Below are 17,152 nucleotides of genomic sequence, written 5' to 3' on the forward strand. Positions count from 1 at the left end.
CGCCTGCCTGCGGGGCGCCAAGCCCCGCCCCGCAGCGCGTTCGCGTCAGGGGGGCGGGGCTGGACCCGGAGGGGGCGGGGCTGGACCCGGAGCGGGCGGGGCGCGGGGAACCCGGAGGGGCCCGAGGGCGGTGCGCGAGAAGGACCCCGCGGAGGTCAGAACAGGCTCTGGGTACCAGGAACCGACGATTGGCAAGGCCAAGGCTGCCCGGAGGAGCCGGGAACTTCTAGTCGCTGAACCAGGAGAGGTCTGGAAGGGCCAAAGACGGATTAAAACTCCTTTGAAAAGGAGGACTTTGGGGATTCCTGGGTGGCTCAGCGGTTTAGCGCCGCCTTCAGCCCAGGGCGTGATCCTGGGGATGCGGGATCGAGTCCCGCATCGGGCTCCCTGCGAGGAGCCTGCTTCTCCCTCTGCCTGTGTCTCTGCCTCTCTCTCTCTCTCTCTGTGTCTCTCATGAACAAATAAATAAAATATTTAAAAAAGGGGGGGGGGGACTTCTGTGGAACGCTGTCAGATTCTCCAGACACGGCTTCTTCCGACGGATCTCTGAACAAACTAGAGACCCCTGTACTGCAGGGACGTAGTAGGCACCCAGAGCGGACCCCTACCAGGCACTTACCGACTGGGTATTTGGTTCTTTAACTTCTTACTCTTGTATCTTGTTTATTGCGTGACTTTGGTTTCTTGTGTGGCGTATGGGAAGCCAAGTTAACTGTCATTCAGTTTGGAATCCTACACCCGTTAAAATTGTGTAAACCCCGCTTTGGGCATGAATAGAGGGGACGGGGTGCAGAGGCGCATCCCGTGCACCGCCCTTGTAGGGCGCAGAGATGCCCCGCCCCCACCCCCACCCCCACCCCCACCTCCGGGCCCAGACAAATATCAGATTTCTTCTAGTTGTGTGTGTGTGTCTGTCTGTCTGTGTAGTGATACAGGCAGTTCTCAAAATGTTTGCCACTTGCTTATCCTCCATCTCTGTACAGCAAGTTTGGGGAATTTTTTTTCTCAAAAAGAAAAAACACAACATAAGATCAAATCCAAGTTCATGTACCATTAAAAATGACTTAATTTTCTTTGGTGGGATTTTTTGGGGGGGGGGGAGGGAGGTTGGGTTTAATTTTTTTCTTTTTTGTTTTTTTGTTTTTTTGTTTTGAAGATAATCACTAAGTTAAAAAGAGCTACAAATACTTTGATGTACATACTTGGTTTTATATTTAAGAAAGAGATTGGGGGAGTAGACGGATGGTGTGGGGATGGGGAACATTAGAGAATAATGTAGAAGATAGACATACAGGGGCAGCACGGCTGACTGGAAGTCTTAAGACTTAGGGAAGAAAGAAAAATAAGACTTCTTGGAATAGCATCCTCATCTTACGGTTTTCTCATCTATGGGTCTCTAGGACTAAAGTCAATTGCCCTTTCCGAATTTAGACATGATGTAGATATTGGCTTTTAGGCAAATTAATTGTTACAGCTCTGATCTGAAGAATATTTTTTTTCCTTGTAGACTGATGTATAAATGATGAGGGCAGGACCATTTCTGTAAACTTTCATGTTAAATGTGAAACATGTACATTAACCCTTTTTTCTTGCTGAGTCAGTGAAAAAGTACTGACTTTTTCACTTTTTGTAAAAGCTGGTTTCATAAAACAGAAGTTTCTTGAGGTTAAATACAGTTTCTGAAATGAAATACTACTTATTTTATTTAGGGAAGCTCTTTTATCTGAACTGTACAAAGACCATAAGAAATCTCAGAAAGGTTCTCCTACTCAGTGGCTTGACATTGTTTGTATTCTTATATGACATAAAGGAAAACATTAAAAACAAAACATTTTTTTTCTTCAAAGCTAAGGAGGTAACTCTACATACATATGATGCAATTTTTTTTCAAATTAGATTAATTAATAAACTGTACCACATTTAAAGTTGCATACATTAAAATGGGGCAAATACTGCTGTTTTTTATTGCAGCTGTTATTCCAGAGCTCTGTAATAGTTGAATATTCTTAAAGCTCCAGCATTAAGCTGGTGGCCTCCTTAAGACTCAGTATCAGAGGAAACCCATGTTGCTGGTACCCATTGAGGCTCCTCCTGAGCCTTCTGAACTGCAGACAGCAACTGGGCACATGCATCTTGCAAGTTGTCATTCACAATCACATGATCAAAAAACTGGCCAAACTGTGTCTCCATTTTTTGAGCTAAATCCTCCATTTCTTGTAGATCTTCATCCTTTATGAGAAATAGAAAAATATGGATAGCACAGACTTAATGAGATAAACAGAAATCATATGCAGTTTGTTTTGCTGTTACATACATTATAAATTTTATATAAAAACGCTCATGTCAGATAAATTCTATTCTATTCTAAACCACACAATGTATGTTTTTATCTTTAATCTTAATGTTTCCCTGGTCAAGGTTTTGCAGAACTAAATAATGGTAGCCAAAACAATCCCCTCAACTTCCCATATGGCCTTAAATTATCTTACTCTAAAATCTAAGCACTTGAAGCCTTCAACTGTGTATAACCAAACAAAACAAAAAAGAAAGAGAAAGAAAAAAGAAAGAAAACAAAATTTACAGTTAAATATAAATAAAACATATGAAAATTTCAAATGAAATTTTATAAGATAAAACACTGTTCTTGAAATTAAATACTGATAAGAATGACATTATTTTGCCACTTCTAACATGAGGATGGTATGACCTAGCTAAGGTGGATTTAATTTTTAAAACTGGAAAAAAATAATGCGTACTCTAGGAAAAGTTCACGAATTAATTCCACCTGTCTCAGCCCCTCTATAATTTCCATCATCATTAATATATAATGTTTGCATTTAGAGATATATTTTTATAGAAAATTCATATTACAGATAAGATATATTCACCACATTTTAAAAGTAAATTCTAAAACTTTTCCTTTTTCTTTTCTTTTTTTTTAAAGATTTTATTTGTTTATTCATGACAGACACACAGAGAGAGAGAGAGGCAGAGACACAGGCAGAGGGAGAAGTAGGCTCCATGCAGGGAGCTCGATGTGGGACTCGATCCCGGGTCTCCAGGATCAGGCCCTGGGCTGAAGGCGGCGCTAAACCACTGAGCCACCAAGGCTGCCCTCAAACTTTTTCATATGATAAATAATAAAATGTAAATGTCAGTTTTAGGCACAACCAATTTTTTTGTGTGGCTTTGCAAACTTGGCTTGAGTTCTTTTTTTCTTTTAAGCTAGATTAGAAAAAAGAAAAAAATAAGAACAGCATTATAGCATTTATTAAACTTTATTTTAATATCTATAAATCATGTCCAGTAAAAAGGATAAATCATAAGGGCATTATTTAACAAAAATCCCATTCCTTAACATAGGGATGTTGTGGAAACAACACTGATTTTTTACTAGGAAAAAAATAAATTCGTCTATTTCCTCTGTATCTTACCTTGAACTTCATGTCCACGAAGTAGTCTGTAATCATCTTGGCATTTTTCCGAGATTGCTTCATACAACTCATATTAGATGGCTTTATAAATATGACATAGGGCTTCAGTTCCTGGGTTCGAGCTACTTGAATACCCTACACAGAAAAATTAGGTGCATATTTAAAAACAGAAGTCTTAATTTCCTAGAGTCAATGTGAATGTTCTCAACATTTCTAAGATCAGAAATCACCAATTATTTTTAGATAATTTATTTTTATTTATTCTCCTTTGCCCCCCCCCCCAGTCCTCAACTCTAAAAATGAAACATTTTAATAATTAAGAGATGGGGTTCTAGAACCAAAATTAAGTTTAAACTGTGGCTCTTCCTCTTATTAGTCATAACACCCTTCTGAAATCTGAGAATAGGATTTTATACATCATCTCGTGGGACAAATCCTAAAAGTGGATCAGTTTCCTCATCCTCACTTCCCTTTCCTCTTATTATTATCTTATACTGGATACTACTGACATCTTCACACTGATCACCAGCCTTGACTCAAGTAAGAACAATTGTCTTATCCCTTGATTCTCTTTAGCACACGTGGTATATTTTAAAATGACTACCAAAAAAAAAAACAAAATACGAGGATCAAAAAATGGAGCCTATACATCATGTGTTCCTTATCTTAACTTGCTCACCCCTGCCTCATTCCACATATGGTCTCATAGAGGTAGCTATAGATACGAGAATATAGGAACCTCATCTCCTTGTGTAAAGCAACATCTTATTCCCTCCACAAATTTCCTTGATGCCTTGTGATCAAGGTCAAAGCAGGATTCTTGCTAAGTTTTCTTTATAGCCACCAGCTCATTTCACTTTTTGTATCTGAGAAGCAAGACTCCTAACTAAAGACAAGATATTGGCAATTGTTCCTTTACATAAGATCCTGGCCATTAGATATGGTAAATGGTCTTATCCCTAAAAATGCTAACAGAATAAAATCTCTCAAATACGACCTACAGCATGTGCACAAAATGCATGACAGTCACTCATTACTTTGGGGAGATGGGAAATGTTCCACCACAGACTTACCTGGGGCTCTAAGTCCATGACACAGATCTTTCCTTCATCAAGGACTGTTTGAACAGCATCCACACTGGTGCCATACAGGTGGCCTTTGTACTCACCATACTCGAGCATCCTGCAAGGGTGCCACAAGGAAAACAAGAACTCTTTCTACAAGTAAAATATTAGTAGTAATTATATGAAGATAAATTCCAACAAGATAGAAGGTAAATATGTGGACTGTGCTAGCACAAGAAGAATTAGTGGAAGATAGGAGAAAAAAGTATTAGGGGAATCTAGAACTTAACTATTTCTCCAAAGTCTCTAAAATTTGCAATTCAATTCTGCTCCCTCTCCAAACCCAATGAGTTAGTGTGCTAGTATATCAATTTACATTTCCTTGCTTAACTCTTCAAAAACAAAAGGAATTACCCTAGGAGCTTTTGATAATGCATAAAAATCGTGTATCTATTTTGAAGGTAAAATAACCAAACGTCAGAATCAGATTCTGAATGTCTAGCTTACCTGTGACTATACACAAGGCTTTCAAATGTTTCCTTTGACACATAGTGATACTCACGTCCATCCATTTCATAACTCTTTTTGGAACGAGTAGTATCTATCAAAAAATGGAATTTTAAAGAAGGTTTTAGAATCTACAAAATGTTTTGATTTGGTACCAATATGCATTTGGATAAAGATGTCCCATCAATACAAATAAATGAATACAGAAACAGATAAATAAAATGATAGAACCAAAAAGAGGGATCCTGAATTGATGATAAGAAAGAAGTTCTCAGGGTACATGGGTGGCTCCGTCGGTTAAGTGTCTGCCTTTGGCTCAGGTCATGATCCCAGGGTCCTGGAATCAAGTCCCACTTCAAGCTCCCTGCTCAGCATGGTGTCTGCTCCTCCCTCTCCCTCTCCCTTTGCCCCTCCCCCAGCTTGTGTTCTGCTCTCTCTCTCTCTCAAATAAATAAAATCTTTAAAAAAAGAAAGAAGTTCTCATCTCAAAATCAGTTCAACTATAAACCCTTTTCAAGTGCTCATAGTATGAACCTGAATGTATAAGGTGTTAAGCCAGGGTGGGGAGGCCCTAAGCATGTACCAGCTCTTACTTCAAAACAAGCATGAGTGGATTATGTGTGAGCCCCAAGATGCCTGAAGCCCCCAGGTAGCAGATCTTATATTTAGATAATGCATTTTCCAAGATCCCATTTCATTCCTCACAGCCTAGCCAGATGAAATGATATTATCCATAGTTTACTGATCAGTAACTAAAGATTTTTTTAGAGATTGTATTTACTTATTTATTTAAATTTTATTTATTTATTTATTCATTCATTCATGTATTCATTCATGAGACACACACACAAAGAGAGAGAGAGAGGCAGAGAGCCTGACATGGGACTCGATCCTAGGTCTCCAGGATCAGGCCCTGGGCTGAAGCTGGCGCTAAACTGCTGAGCCACCCGGGCTGCCCAAGATTTTATTTATTTGTTTGAAAGAGGGAAGGAGAGCACCGGGGGTGGGGGTCGGAGGTGAGGGGAGGTATAGAAGCAGACTCCTCACTGAGCAGAGAGCCTGGCATGGGGCTTGATCCCAGGACCCTGAGATCATGACCTGAGCCGAAGGCAGAAAACCGATGGAGCCACCCATGCACCCCAGTAACTGAAGATTTTGAAGAGTAACTGACTTGCTCTTGTACACAGACTAATGGAAAGCAAAGTTGAAAACAAGAACCTAGCTGTTCTGACTCCTCCTAGACTAATATTTTCTGCCGCACCCGGTTGTCTCTGATTTGAAATGGAGAAATCCCATGACAGTCTACAGTCTTGTCCAAATGTATTGATAGCCAAGTGAGATGGTGATTAATTTGGGGGATCTCCAGAAGGGAAAGATTGGTGGAGTCTGGATTCAGTGCTATTCTTTGCTTATAGGTTCTCCTACTTAAATAGTACTTGGTAAAGAACACAGGGGCTCACTGAGTAACTAAAAGTGATTCATTACCTGCTCATCCATTTATTCAACTAACATGTACCAAGCGCTTCTGCTCCAGATATGTTAGGTTCTTAGAACACAACGATAAATAAAACACAGTTCCAACCCCGTGTCCTATGTATATATTGCAAAGCTGCAAGCTCCTTAATCTGCATTACCACAAATCCTCTGTGTTCATTTAAAAAATGGTATATTTGCATTTGCCAAAGTTTAAGAATGAAATAGATGAATTCTTGATAATATCGATGCATGGAAATGACCAAGTAGGAGTTTGAAATAAGCCCTAAATGATAAAAGGAGTAATGAACATTTAAGACACCCAAAAAGCAAATGTCATCTGAGGGTTATTTTTGTTTTCTCTCTCTTCTTTAAAGGATTTTATTTATATTCATTTTATTTTATTTTATTTTATTTTTTAATATTTTTTATTTATTCATTTTAGAGAGAGGGCACACACACATTCATGCGTGCATGTACAAGTGGGAAAGAGAGGCAGAGGGAAAAGGTGAGGGAAAGAATCTCAAGCAGACTCCATACTGAGTGCAGAGCCCATGCAGGGTTTGATCTTATGACCCCAAGACCACAACCTGAGCCAAAACCAGGAGTCAGACGCTCAACCAACTGAGCCACCCAGACGCTCCTGTTTTTTCTTTATTCAAGCCTCTCCACAGATCCTTAGAGTTCCTACACTTATGCCACTTCTCCTACAGCTTTGCATTGAAAAAAAATTCCAGTAAAATACTATAGTTGTCACATTATAATAAATTATATAAAGGGTCACCTGGGTGGCTCAGTCAGTTAAGTGTCTGCCTTCAGCTCAGGTTATGATCCCAGGATCCTAGGATGGAGCCCCACCATTGGGCATCCTGCTCAGCGGGGAGCCTGCTTCCCTCTTTGCCCCTCCTCCTGCTTGTGCTTTCTCCTGCTATCTCAAATAAATAAATTAAATCTTTAAAAATATATAAATAAATTATGTAAATATAAACCTAAGATGACTCCTTCTCTGTGGCTTCTGTTGGACTTTATTTTATATGGTAGGCTAAAAATCTGTGAACTGGTTAATAACTAGAGGTATTCGTCTTAAAACTATTCACTCAATTTAAAAAGCAAAATATGGGCAACATTTTCTCACTTTGAATGATTGCTAGCCATACTTCTTACAGTTCTTCTATGTTCTGTGGGAATTTGATTTTTATCCAGATTATTGAAAAATGGTGATTTCTTTTGTAGTTTTTGTGTTGGAGATCAATGTCCATTCTTACATATGTAAATAGTGTTTGGAAAGCATGACTTATGGTATGTAATCATAAAGCAACATTTTCCTGTCATCTACTGCCTTCTGTGGGACAAGACCTTCCCCTGGTCCTGGATGAAAATATAGCAGTTACCACAACTCATCCGATTATGCTTAGTTTAAAATAAATAACGCACCATCATTCGTGCCACAAAACACAGTCTCAATCTAATAACTAAAATTCCATTCCTATGTAATAATCAAAATTATGAATTTCATTTCCATTTTAGGCTTCTCTTGGCTCAGACTTGCTATAGCCATGGAAGCTGCAGTTAGAGAAGCCACAAGTCAGGAAAGGGAGTAGGATTCACTTCTCTTCTCTTTCATTGAAGAGTAGTAGTTCCCTCCCAGTTTTACAACTGCCCAAGGCTAGAATGCAGAAAGGAGAAGAAAGAGCAGGAAAATTCTTACTTACTGATGTTGATGGTGATGCTGGATACTACAGGTTTCTTTTCGACTTGGCAGATATTTAAATTTGTCTCTGTTCCCCTAGAGGATGCATGGGTTATTCTGCAAACCCTACCACCACCACCACTACCACTGGGTATCTCAAATTCATCTCTATCCCAGTTAGTCATCTGTGATTTCTAAAAGAGCAGCTGCTTCCCAAACTGCAGCCCTTGGCCACTCCTCTAAATTTTTAGATTTTTCAAGTATAATTCTGTCCCCCAAACTGCACAGAACACATACTAAGTTCTTAAGTGGTCTCTCTAAGTTCCTGTCTTGCATTGAAGTGAAGGGGAAGCACCCACATGCAAATGCTCTTTCCTGCCATGGATGGTATAATCATACTTACAGATTTATATAAAATTATATCTGCATATATTAAAATTTTAAAAATAAGATAAGGTATTTAAAGAGCCAAGCACAGTGCCAGGAAGATAGTATTATTATTACTTAGCTATTATTACTAAATATTAGTTTTCCTGAAGGATCATCTATATGACTGCTAAGAAATGGAAAAGAAACAGTAACTTTTTAAAAGCCTAGCCAGCCACATGCCAATGAATCAATTTATAAATATTATATAAGGACTATCCCTTGTGTTTCATCTTTTTACAGCAAATATGGTATGGCATAGTTAAGTGAGATCAGTGCACCTGTGGACGCAAAGACAGTTTGACCAAAACATCAACTGCTAGGAAAGAGCAACTACACGTACGTGGCACAGCACTTTGGAAATGGTTAGGATTAAGTTCAATAAGTTGTCTTCTCAGTTCATTGACTCCAACGCCAGAAGGTCCTAAACACAAAAAGCCACATACAGAAATCATTAGATGTGGTGATGTAATCATTTCAGTTCTTCTGTTGAAGAAATTTGAGAGAAATTAGGGAAATTACATATCTTCTCTTCTCACAAACTGAAACAATTCCAGAAAGCTCTTAGGAATTTTTCTGGTGACCCACAGAGTGGCCCACACTTCTTCAACATCCCAGAAACACCAAGTCTCATGTTGGGTACTATGAGAATTCGCTGGCCTCATTTCAGATAACCTGACACAACCTACTTTTCCTGTCAGATGAAGTATCTATCACATCACAACCCAGAAATCAGCCCCTAGAATTACGGGTTCTGTGTCTTACAGAATTTGAGCACATATCCTAATAGGTAGTGAGTCAATGCCTCATGGGCAACTGAAGTCAGGGCTGACTCCATGCAGTTATATACGTCCCATGCTTAGGATCTACACTTGGTTTCATGCTCTTTTTTTGCCATCTTGAAATGTTAATTTTTAAAGATTTATTTATTTATTTGAGAGTGAGAGAACACATGATTGGGAGGGACAGAGGAAGAGGGAGAGAGAATCTTAAGCAGGCTCCATGCCCAGTGCAGAGCCCAAGGCAGGGGCTCACAGGTCCTCGATCTCACAACCCTGAGATCAGGACCTGAGCTGAAACCAAGAGTCAGAGGCTTAACCAACTGTATCACCCAGGCTCCGTGAAATGTCAATCATTTTTTAAGAAGCTCTTGTATTTTGATTTTGCCCCAAGCCTTGCAAAGCTGGTCCTGGCTGTAAGGAATGTTGTTCTGCTCTACAGGGCCCATCTCCCCTCTCCCTTGATCACAATTGGAATACACAGAGATGGCAGCAAGATCGAAGTTATTACTGCTGCAGGGACCCAGCTTGGCAGAGCTCTTGGTCACAAAAGCAGGGCACCCCAGTACTATATTTGCCATTCTTTAGCACCATAGCTACAGTCCAAAAGGTGTTGAACACTTTTCGAAAGAAGGTGATTACAAATTTCTTAGGGAAAGAGATTTTAAGGATTTTTATGTCTGATACTGATTGATAATGCATCTGGGGGCATACTCATCTATGCTTATAGAACAAACTCTAAACAGGTTTAAAAAAAAAAAAAGCTTCATCATAATACAACCTGTTATTACCCCAGTACGGATATACCAGGGCATACCACATTCAACCATAGACAATAAAAGCAAGAGACAACAAAGTTTTATTTATAAACACATACAAATAAAACAGGATTTTTAAAAAAGATGTTCATATGGGAGTCCCTAAAGAATTCTACTTTTGCCACTACTCCCAACACAAAACAACTGAATCTAGAGGAAGAACTTCACTATGGAAGAGAGACACAGGGACGTACCCACGAGCACAATGAGACGGTGCTTGTCTGAAGGGCATCGCTGGTACCTGACCACCTCCTCGTACGGGGCGGCCAGTGCACTGAGGCAGCCACCAGCCTTGCACACCTCTGCAGCTCGCAGTTGGCCCAGGTGAGACTTGCGGCGACAAAGGCGCATGCTGCGGCGGAAGCCAGCTGGGAGGGGCAGGAAGGCACACGACGTCACATCCAGGCAGGAGAGAGCACTTTTCCTTCCATACCTGATGGAGCCTGCGGTGACTGTGATCAGCAAGTGTTAATTAACATACTCATGCCTGTCTGAAGGCAGAGAATAGGAAGCAACACAAAGGAAAGGTAGCAAAGTGCCCCACAGGTTGCTAAGGTGCACCCAGTGCCCATCATGTGCCAGGTGCTGGGGTTCTAGTGGTCAACTACATCAAACCTACTTCCTCCTGACATTTGCATTCCATGGAGGAGAGACAGAAGTAAACACATCTACAAAAATAAGTGCTTAGAGGAAGGGTCGCTGGATAAAGAGTGATGGGGGTGCTTCTTGTTGCAGGCAGTTCAATTACAGTGTGTGGGGAAAAGTGACATTGAGCAGAGGTGGAAATGAAGTAATGGAGCTAAGTGAGGAGGCTTCTGGGGGAAATGCAACCCAGGCTAAGGGAACAGCAACTGCTAAGGTGCAGAGAGAGGAGTGTTTTGGGAGTGTTGGGGAAGCACACTGTTGAGGAGACCCTAGTGAAGCAGAGTGGTGAGCAGTAGGGAGAATGGTAGGAAATGGGGTTGGAGAGGAGGCAGGGAAGGTGGCAGGGAGCTCCAGCAGAGTGTTATATTGTGGTCCAAGTGGGATGAGAAGTCACTGGGTGGTAGAGAAATGGGTGTGATGTGGTTTATGTTTCTGAAGAAGTCCTCCATTGCTGTGGGGAGGATGTAAAGTATGGGCTCACAGGAGAGTAGTTAGGAGTCCCTTGCAGTGCCCCAAGTGAGGGAGGATCAGAATGGAAACAGTGGAGTTGGCTGATTACTCACATTTTTCAGATGGATACACTAAGACATAGACAGGTTAGCTGGCTGGTCACAACTGTGTCATCCAGTGGCAGAGTTGGATACTAACCATGATTTCTGAACTCCTAGAATCCTGCCTAATCTGCCCACCAAATCACAGGGCTTTCTGGCATTTTCAAAAAAGAGCTGTTCCCATGTCCTTCCTGTAGATAGAACTAGAACACCATGTATTCATACCAATACCTACAATGCCAGCTCAACACTACAGGATTCATTCCAGCCACCCACCCCCAGCCTTTCCAATGTGTAACTCCTTTCTCTAACAGTGACTGATTGTCCTCAATACACTTACTTATTGTATTTGTCAAAAGCACCTGTGCAGGACAAGGTATGGATGGTATCAGCAACCTGGCAGAAAGTGTCAGAGCCCAAGCTAGGTGAAAAGGCTGTTTTGTAGAGGCTGTGAGGTATCAGAGGCCAGGTGATGGCAGCTGTCCTCCTCACTTTGCTCTGGCTCTGACAACATGTTCCAGGCCACCATCATCCCCTGCACAAATGTTCTCCTCACACTGCTCAGGGATGCCCCACCCCAGGCTGCTTCTTCCCGACCTTTTTGCAAACGCCTACTCTTTTAGCCTTAATGGCATTGGGGTTGAGTTATTCTCAAGGGGATACAGAAAAGTGGCCTCAGCTTTTTTTTAAAGTTCTCTCAATGATTCCAATGTTCATTCAGGCCCAAAGAGCCAATATTTCACTTTATAGACCCTGCTGTTCCCCTACTGTCTCTTGGAGGATCCCGGCATGGGTTTACATGAGCCCTGAAGTGGGTTCTTCAGAAAACTCTGCCAAGTTGACAGATTATAGTAATGTGGGCATCAAAACTAAGTTTAGTAGTCAGAGAACTGGCCTCTTTAGAGTAAGATAAATATGTCATACAACATTTTGGAAGAAAACAAAAGGTTTGTTTTTGATGGATAATTAAGAGATATCCAGTGGAAACCAGATGAATTATAATGAATCATCAACATAGAAAAATACTGACCCCAAAAAAGGAATTGGCTGATAGAGGGAAACCAAAATAAGGAATAAGTTTGGAAATGTGCATCAGCAAGGGAAACTTTCAGAAGAGTCAGGATGGTAGGAACAAAACTTGACAAGTGACAAAGACCCACCTCTTATTAATCATTACCTACCGATAAAGAACTTCTGACCAGAGCCAACAAATTCCCCCTTGTCTGGAACACAGAGAATGGCAGGAACAGAATAAGCGAAGGAGGAGAAGGAGAAGTTTACTTAGAACAGATGCATGAAATTATCTTCAAATCTGCAAGTGACACCATTTCAGATGTCAGCACAGCTGAATTCATCTTGAATGGCTTATTTGAAGACTGTCCTAAGCACTTTCCAGTCTATCACATGCACCAAACCATGTGGAAACGCACTTCAGAATTTTATCAATACACTGACTATACTCTGTCAAGTATAATTGAAACAAAAAGCTATTTTAGGCTTGTTTAAAGTTATAAGAAAGATATTGAGTCACAGTAAAAAAATAAATAAAAATTAGGTATACATTTTTTAAAGTACCCAAAGAAAACTGACTTCTAAAAGGAAACAGATGAACTGGCTTTGGCTTAAACTTGTAGAAATGGTATTCTGCAGGACCTACAATTAATTCCTTTGTTAGAAGTGAGTTTTTATTTTCTCCCTGATAAAATGGTTTATTCTGTATAAAATTAGTATTTGCTCTGTTGCTGCTAATTGTAACTGACTATCCAGGAATCTGAGAGACAAGGGTGAGGAATACTGATCCCAGTGGCTCTGAAGCACCTAGAACTTATTTAAATTCCTCCTCTGCTTCCCCTGGGGTCTCAGAAAAATTCTTACAAACTCCAGGGAAAAAAAGTTATAAAAATGTCATTTTCAAATTACTTTTTACTAATAGATATTCCTTTCACTTAGCAATTCTGTTCTGATCATTGAAATGTATGAAGAGCCACTGTTCATAAAATGAACATATACAATCTTTTCCTCTTAACCTTTTTTAAACATAGATTTTAAAGAAAACACACCAATATTGATTCCATCTTCTGTGAAGTATATTTTTCTAAATGAAATGTCAGCAGTTTTTTTTCTTTTTCAATTTTTTATTTAAATTCTAGTTAGTTAACATCCAGTGTAATATTGGTTTCATGAGCAGAATTTTGTGATTCATCACTACTAGTGTCCTCCTCAATACCCATCACCCATTTAGTCCATCCCCTCCAGTAATCTTCAGTTGTTCTCTATCATTAAGAGTCTCTCATGGAAACATTTACTTAGGAATATATTCATAATTCTTAACTACTTTCATCGTTCATTTTTATTTTATTTTATTTTTTTTAAAGATTTTATTTATTTATTCACGAGAGACAGAGAGAGAGAGAAGCAGACACAGGCAGAGGGAGAAGTAGGCTCCATTCAGGGAGCCCGACGTGGGACTCGATCCCGGGGCTCCAGGATCACGCCCCAGGCTGAAGGCGGCGCTAAACTGCTGCGCCACCTGGGCTGCCCCTCATTGTTCATTTTTTTTTTTTTTAAAGATTTTATTTATTTATTCATGAGAGACACACACACACAGAGAGACAGAGACAGAGAGAGGCAGAGACACAGGCAGAGGGAGAAACAGGCTCCATGCAGGGAGCCTGACGTGGGACTCGATCCTGGGTCTCCAGGATCACGCCCTGGGCTGAAGGCAGCGCTAAACCGCTGAGCCACCTGGGCTGCCCCCCTCATTGTTCATTTTTAAATATTTTTCTATGAAATTGAATATCTTATCACTGATTTCACCCTTAAAATATGTCTTATCTTAAAAGGTATCCTGTCAAGCATGAGGTACTGAAACGTCTTAAATAGAGCTCTATGTGGCTTATCCAGGAAATGAAAACAATTACCTTCTGAAAGTTCCTCTGGAGATTTGGGTCAGTGAAGAAAAAGACATGAAAACATTAAGTCTTTGAGAAGATCAAGTCGGTCATCCAACAAAGACAAATGACAAAGGTGAGGCATTCAGGTCACCCTAGGGAACGCTGTAACACAGGTAGGCCTGGCAAGACAAACGCATGACATACTACAGGGGACCAGGAACTCACAGAACCAGACTGTGCTGCTCAGAGAACAATAAATAACTTTCTGCAAGTTACTTATCTATATTCTCCCCAAGGGCTTTTTATCTAGGAAGACTTACAAAATAAGGCTTGAGAGACAGAAATCATAGGAAGGCAAGTGCTGCGAGCCTCCATTCTCCTCTCACAGAGGCTGTATACACAGTCCTGCCCAGCGGGCACTTCAGCAGCATTCTGCCTCAATATCCTCATTCCTTACCCCTCATGGGTCCAGTGACACACGTCCATCTCCAGCTGGCCCACTGGAGACAGGGGGAACTGAACACACAGCATACTTTTTTCTAGATTTTTTAGAAGAATTTATCTTTTCTTTAAGATTTTATTTATTTGATAGTGAGAGAGCAAGCAACTGAGAGAGAGAGAGAAACATGCATGAAGGGGAAGAAGGGCAGAGGGAGAGGGAGAGGCAGGCTCTCCACTGAGCTGGGAGCCCCATGCAGGGCTCCATGTGGGGCTGGATCCCAGGACCCCAGGATCATGACCTGAACCAAACACAGATTCTTAACCGACTAAGCACCCAGGCGCCCCTGTTATCTAGATATCTTAAAACATCCATCTTCTCTGTTGCTATTCTTTTTATGACATTCCTAATTACACTGTATCATCACCTCCTGGAGAAATTCAAGGAGGTCACATGATACTGCATTTGGAGAAAGAGTTGAGACCAAAACTGAAGAAACTGAACTACCCAATAAGAGCTCTAAGTAAAAGAATTAAGCATCATGAATAAATATCAAGAATTATTTACTTAAAAAACTTGCCAGCTGGGTGTTAACTGTTCCTTCATTGACCTTCTAAGTGACCTGAGCTCAAATGTAGTTGAGAGTACTCAATCTTTTGACTATGAGGAGTCCAAAAGGGGCAGGTCACAGTAACTAAGGCAGCTGCACACTTTCCTCTGTAGTTATTAGAGAAACAACTGCTGCATGCTCGTCCAGAGCAAGATTCACAATAGTGCTAGCGAGCACCCCAGGGTCACATATTCTAAGCACTTTACTTATAGAAGTTATTTTTCCCACTTTAGACATGGAGCAAGAGAAGGGCAGAGAGGTGAAGTGATGGAGAAGCCACAGGTAATGAGTAATGGAGCAAGATTCCTACTTGGACACTCTGGCTCCAGTTCCTGGCTCTAACCATTACACCATGCTGCCTCTCCCCTCACAGATGCCCCAAATACTTCTGAGCCTCAACCACAGTTTTAGTGTATGGACTCTCTTCCAGAAAAATTAGGAGTTGAACATAGAGCAAAAAAGGACTAGGTAGCTCCGTCGGTTAAGCATCTGCCTTCAGCTCAGGTCATGATCTCAGGGTCCTAAGATTAAACCCCGTGTCAGGATCCGTGCTCAGCATGGAGTCTGCTTGTCCCTCTCCCTGCTTGTGCTTACTCTCTCAAATAAATAAAATCTTTTTTTTTTTAAAGAAGAACTATAATCCAGAGGAATTAAAAATTAAACCAGTCCCAAACATAGAGCCAAGTGTACGTACCCTAATAGACCAACTATCTAACTGAAAAGAGGAAATTTAGAAACAACATAAATGGTAGGTAAGTCATTTAAGTGCATGGTTCCCAACTCCATCTGTCTTAATGACATCTTTTTTTATGACCAATATTTATTGCAATCTCCCTACTCTTATGAAATTAAATTGATAGAATCTACTACACACTTAATTTTTAAACCCAGTACAATGTTCTAACTGTAATATGAAGAAAAAAGCTAAAAGGAATTAATTTGTATCTTAAAAATGTATATTTCAAGATATAAATCCTCAGGCATGACTTTTCTAGAAGACCTAAGAAACTGTTAGATGCTTATAAGTTGCTACTTATACTGAAGAAGCATGGATTAAAGGAAGTGAAAATATCCCTTATGTGAAGCATAGAAAAATAGGAGGGCAAAGAAACAGTAGATGTGGGAATAACAAGAGCTCTGATAAGTTGTAACAGACCAGGTTTATTTCTATATAAAAGAAAGAGGAAATTGCCTTATTTGAAGTAGGGATAATATACCAAAGCAATTACAGATTGACAAAATGGAGAAAATGAGAAAATATATTTTTGGAAGCAGGGGAGTAATGTTAACATGCCCCCAAAAGTTGCAAAATACCCTGAGACCTATATTGTTACTCATGATGTCAACCTTAGTCTGAGGGACACACACTTGACGATACCATATGTCATCAATAGTAACAAATAACATGTTAAAGAAAAATTAAAAAATCAATCAGTATAGATACCTCACTTTCCAGTTTATTTCTTATCAGTTTGAAGCAGACAGAAGGTGTGGAATCAATGATTCAATAATTACAAGGCAATGTCTTTAATTCTATTCAAATGTCTCTCTCCATAATGATTCTCTTCTACACAACTGAGCTTTTCATGTTATGTCTTGTGAAAACGTACATCACTACTGTGTATTAAATAACTACTCATTTATAGTTGTAATGTGTTTTGTCCGACAGGACATTGAAAATATTGCACAGGATGGTCTCCACACTCCAGGACATCTAGTATTCCTGACTCCTACCAGTTAAAAGCCAGTTGTGCCCCAAATCAATGTGACAACCAAAACATGCTCCCACAGAGCTCCAAAATGTCTAATAAGGAACACTGGT

At 40.3% G+C, this 17,152-nt stretch overlaps 1 protein-coding gene across 1 annotated transcript in view; it reads right to left on the reverse strand.

Annotated features, from left to right (window-relative positions):
- Positions 1-1,400: 1,400 nt before the first annotated feature.
- Positions 1,401-17,152, reverse strand: part of MPP4 (membrane palmitoylated protein 4) — a 32,616-nt gene continuing 16,864 nt past the window's right edge. Inside the window, exons 12-19 of the mRNA XM_038585900.1 lie at positions 14,309-14,323; positions 12,569-12,610; positions 10,386-10,559; positions 8,938-9,018; positions 5,006-5,099; positions 4,508-4,616; positions 3,435-3,569; positions 1,401-2,229 (exon numbers count right to left, since the gene is read on the reverse strand). Coding sequence (XP_038441828.1) covers positions 2,038-2,229; positions 3,435-3,569; positions 4,508-4,616; positions 5,006-5,099; positions 8,938-9,018; positions 10,386-10,559; positions 12,569-12,610; positions 14,309-14,323 — 842 coding nt within the window. The 3' untranslated portion in view covers positions 1,401-2,037. The remainder of the gene's footprint in view (positions 2,230-3,434; positions 3,570-4,507; positions 4,617-5,005; positions 5,100-8,937; positions 9,019-10,385; positions 10,560-12,568; positions 12,611-14,308; positions 14,324-17,152) is intronic.

This window comes from Canis lupus, chromosome 37 (genome assembly GCF_011100685.1).
Source record: "Canis lupus familiaris isolate Mischka breed German Shepherd chromosome 37, alternate assembly UU_Cfam_GSD_1.0, whole genome shotgun sequence".
NCBI classification, from domain to species: Eukaryota; Metazoa; Chordata; class Mammalia; order Carnivora; family Canidae; genus Canis; species Canis lupus.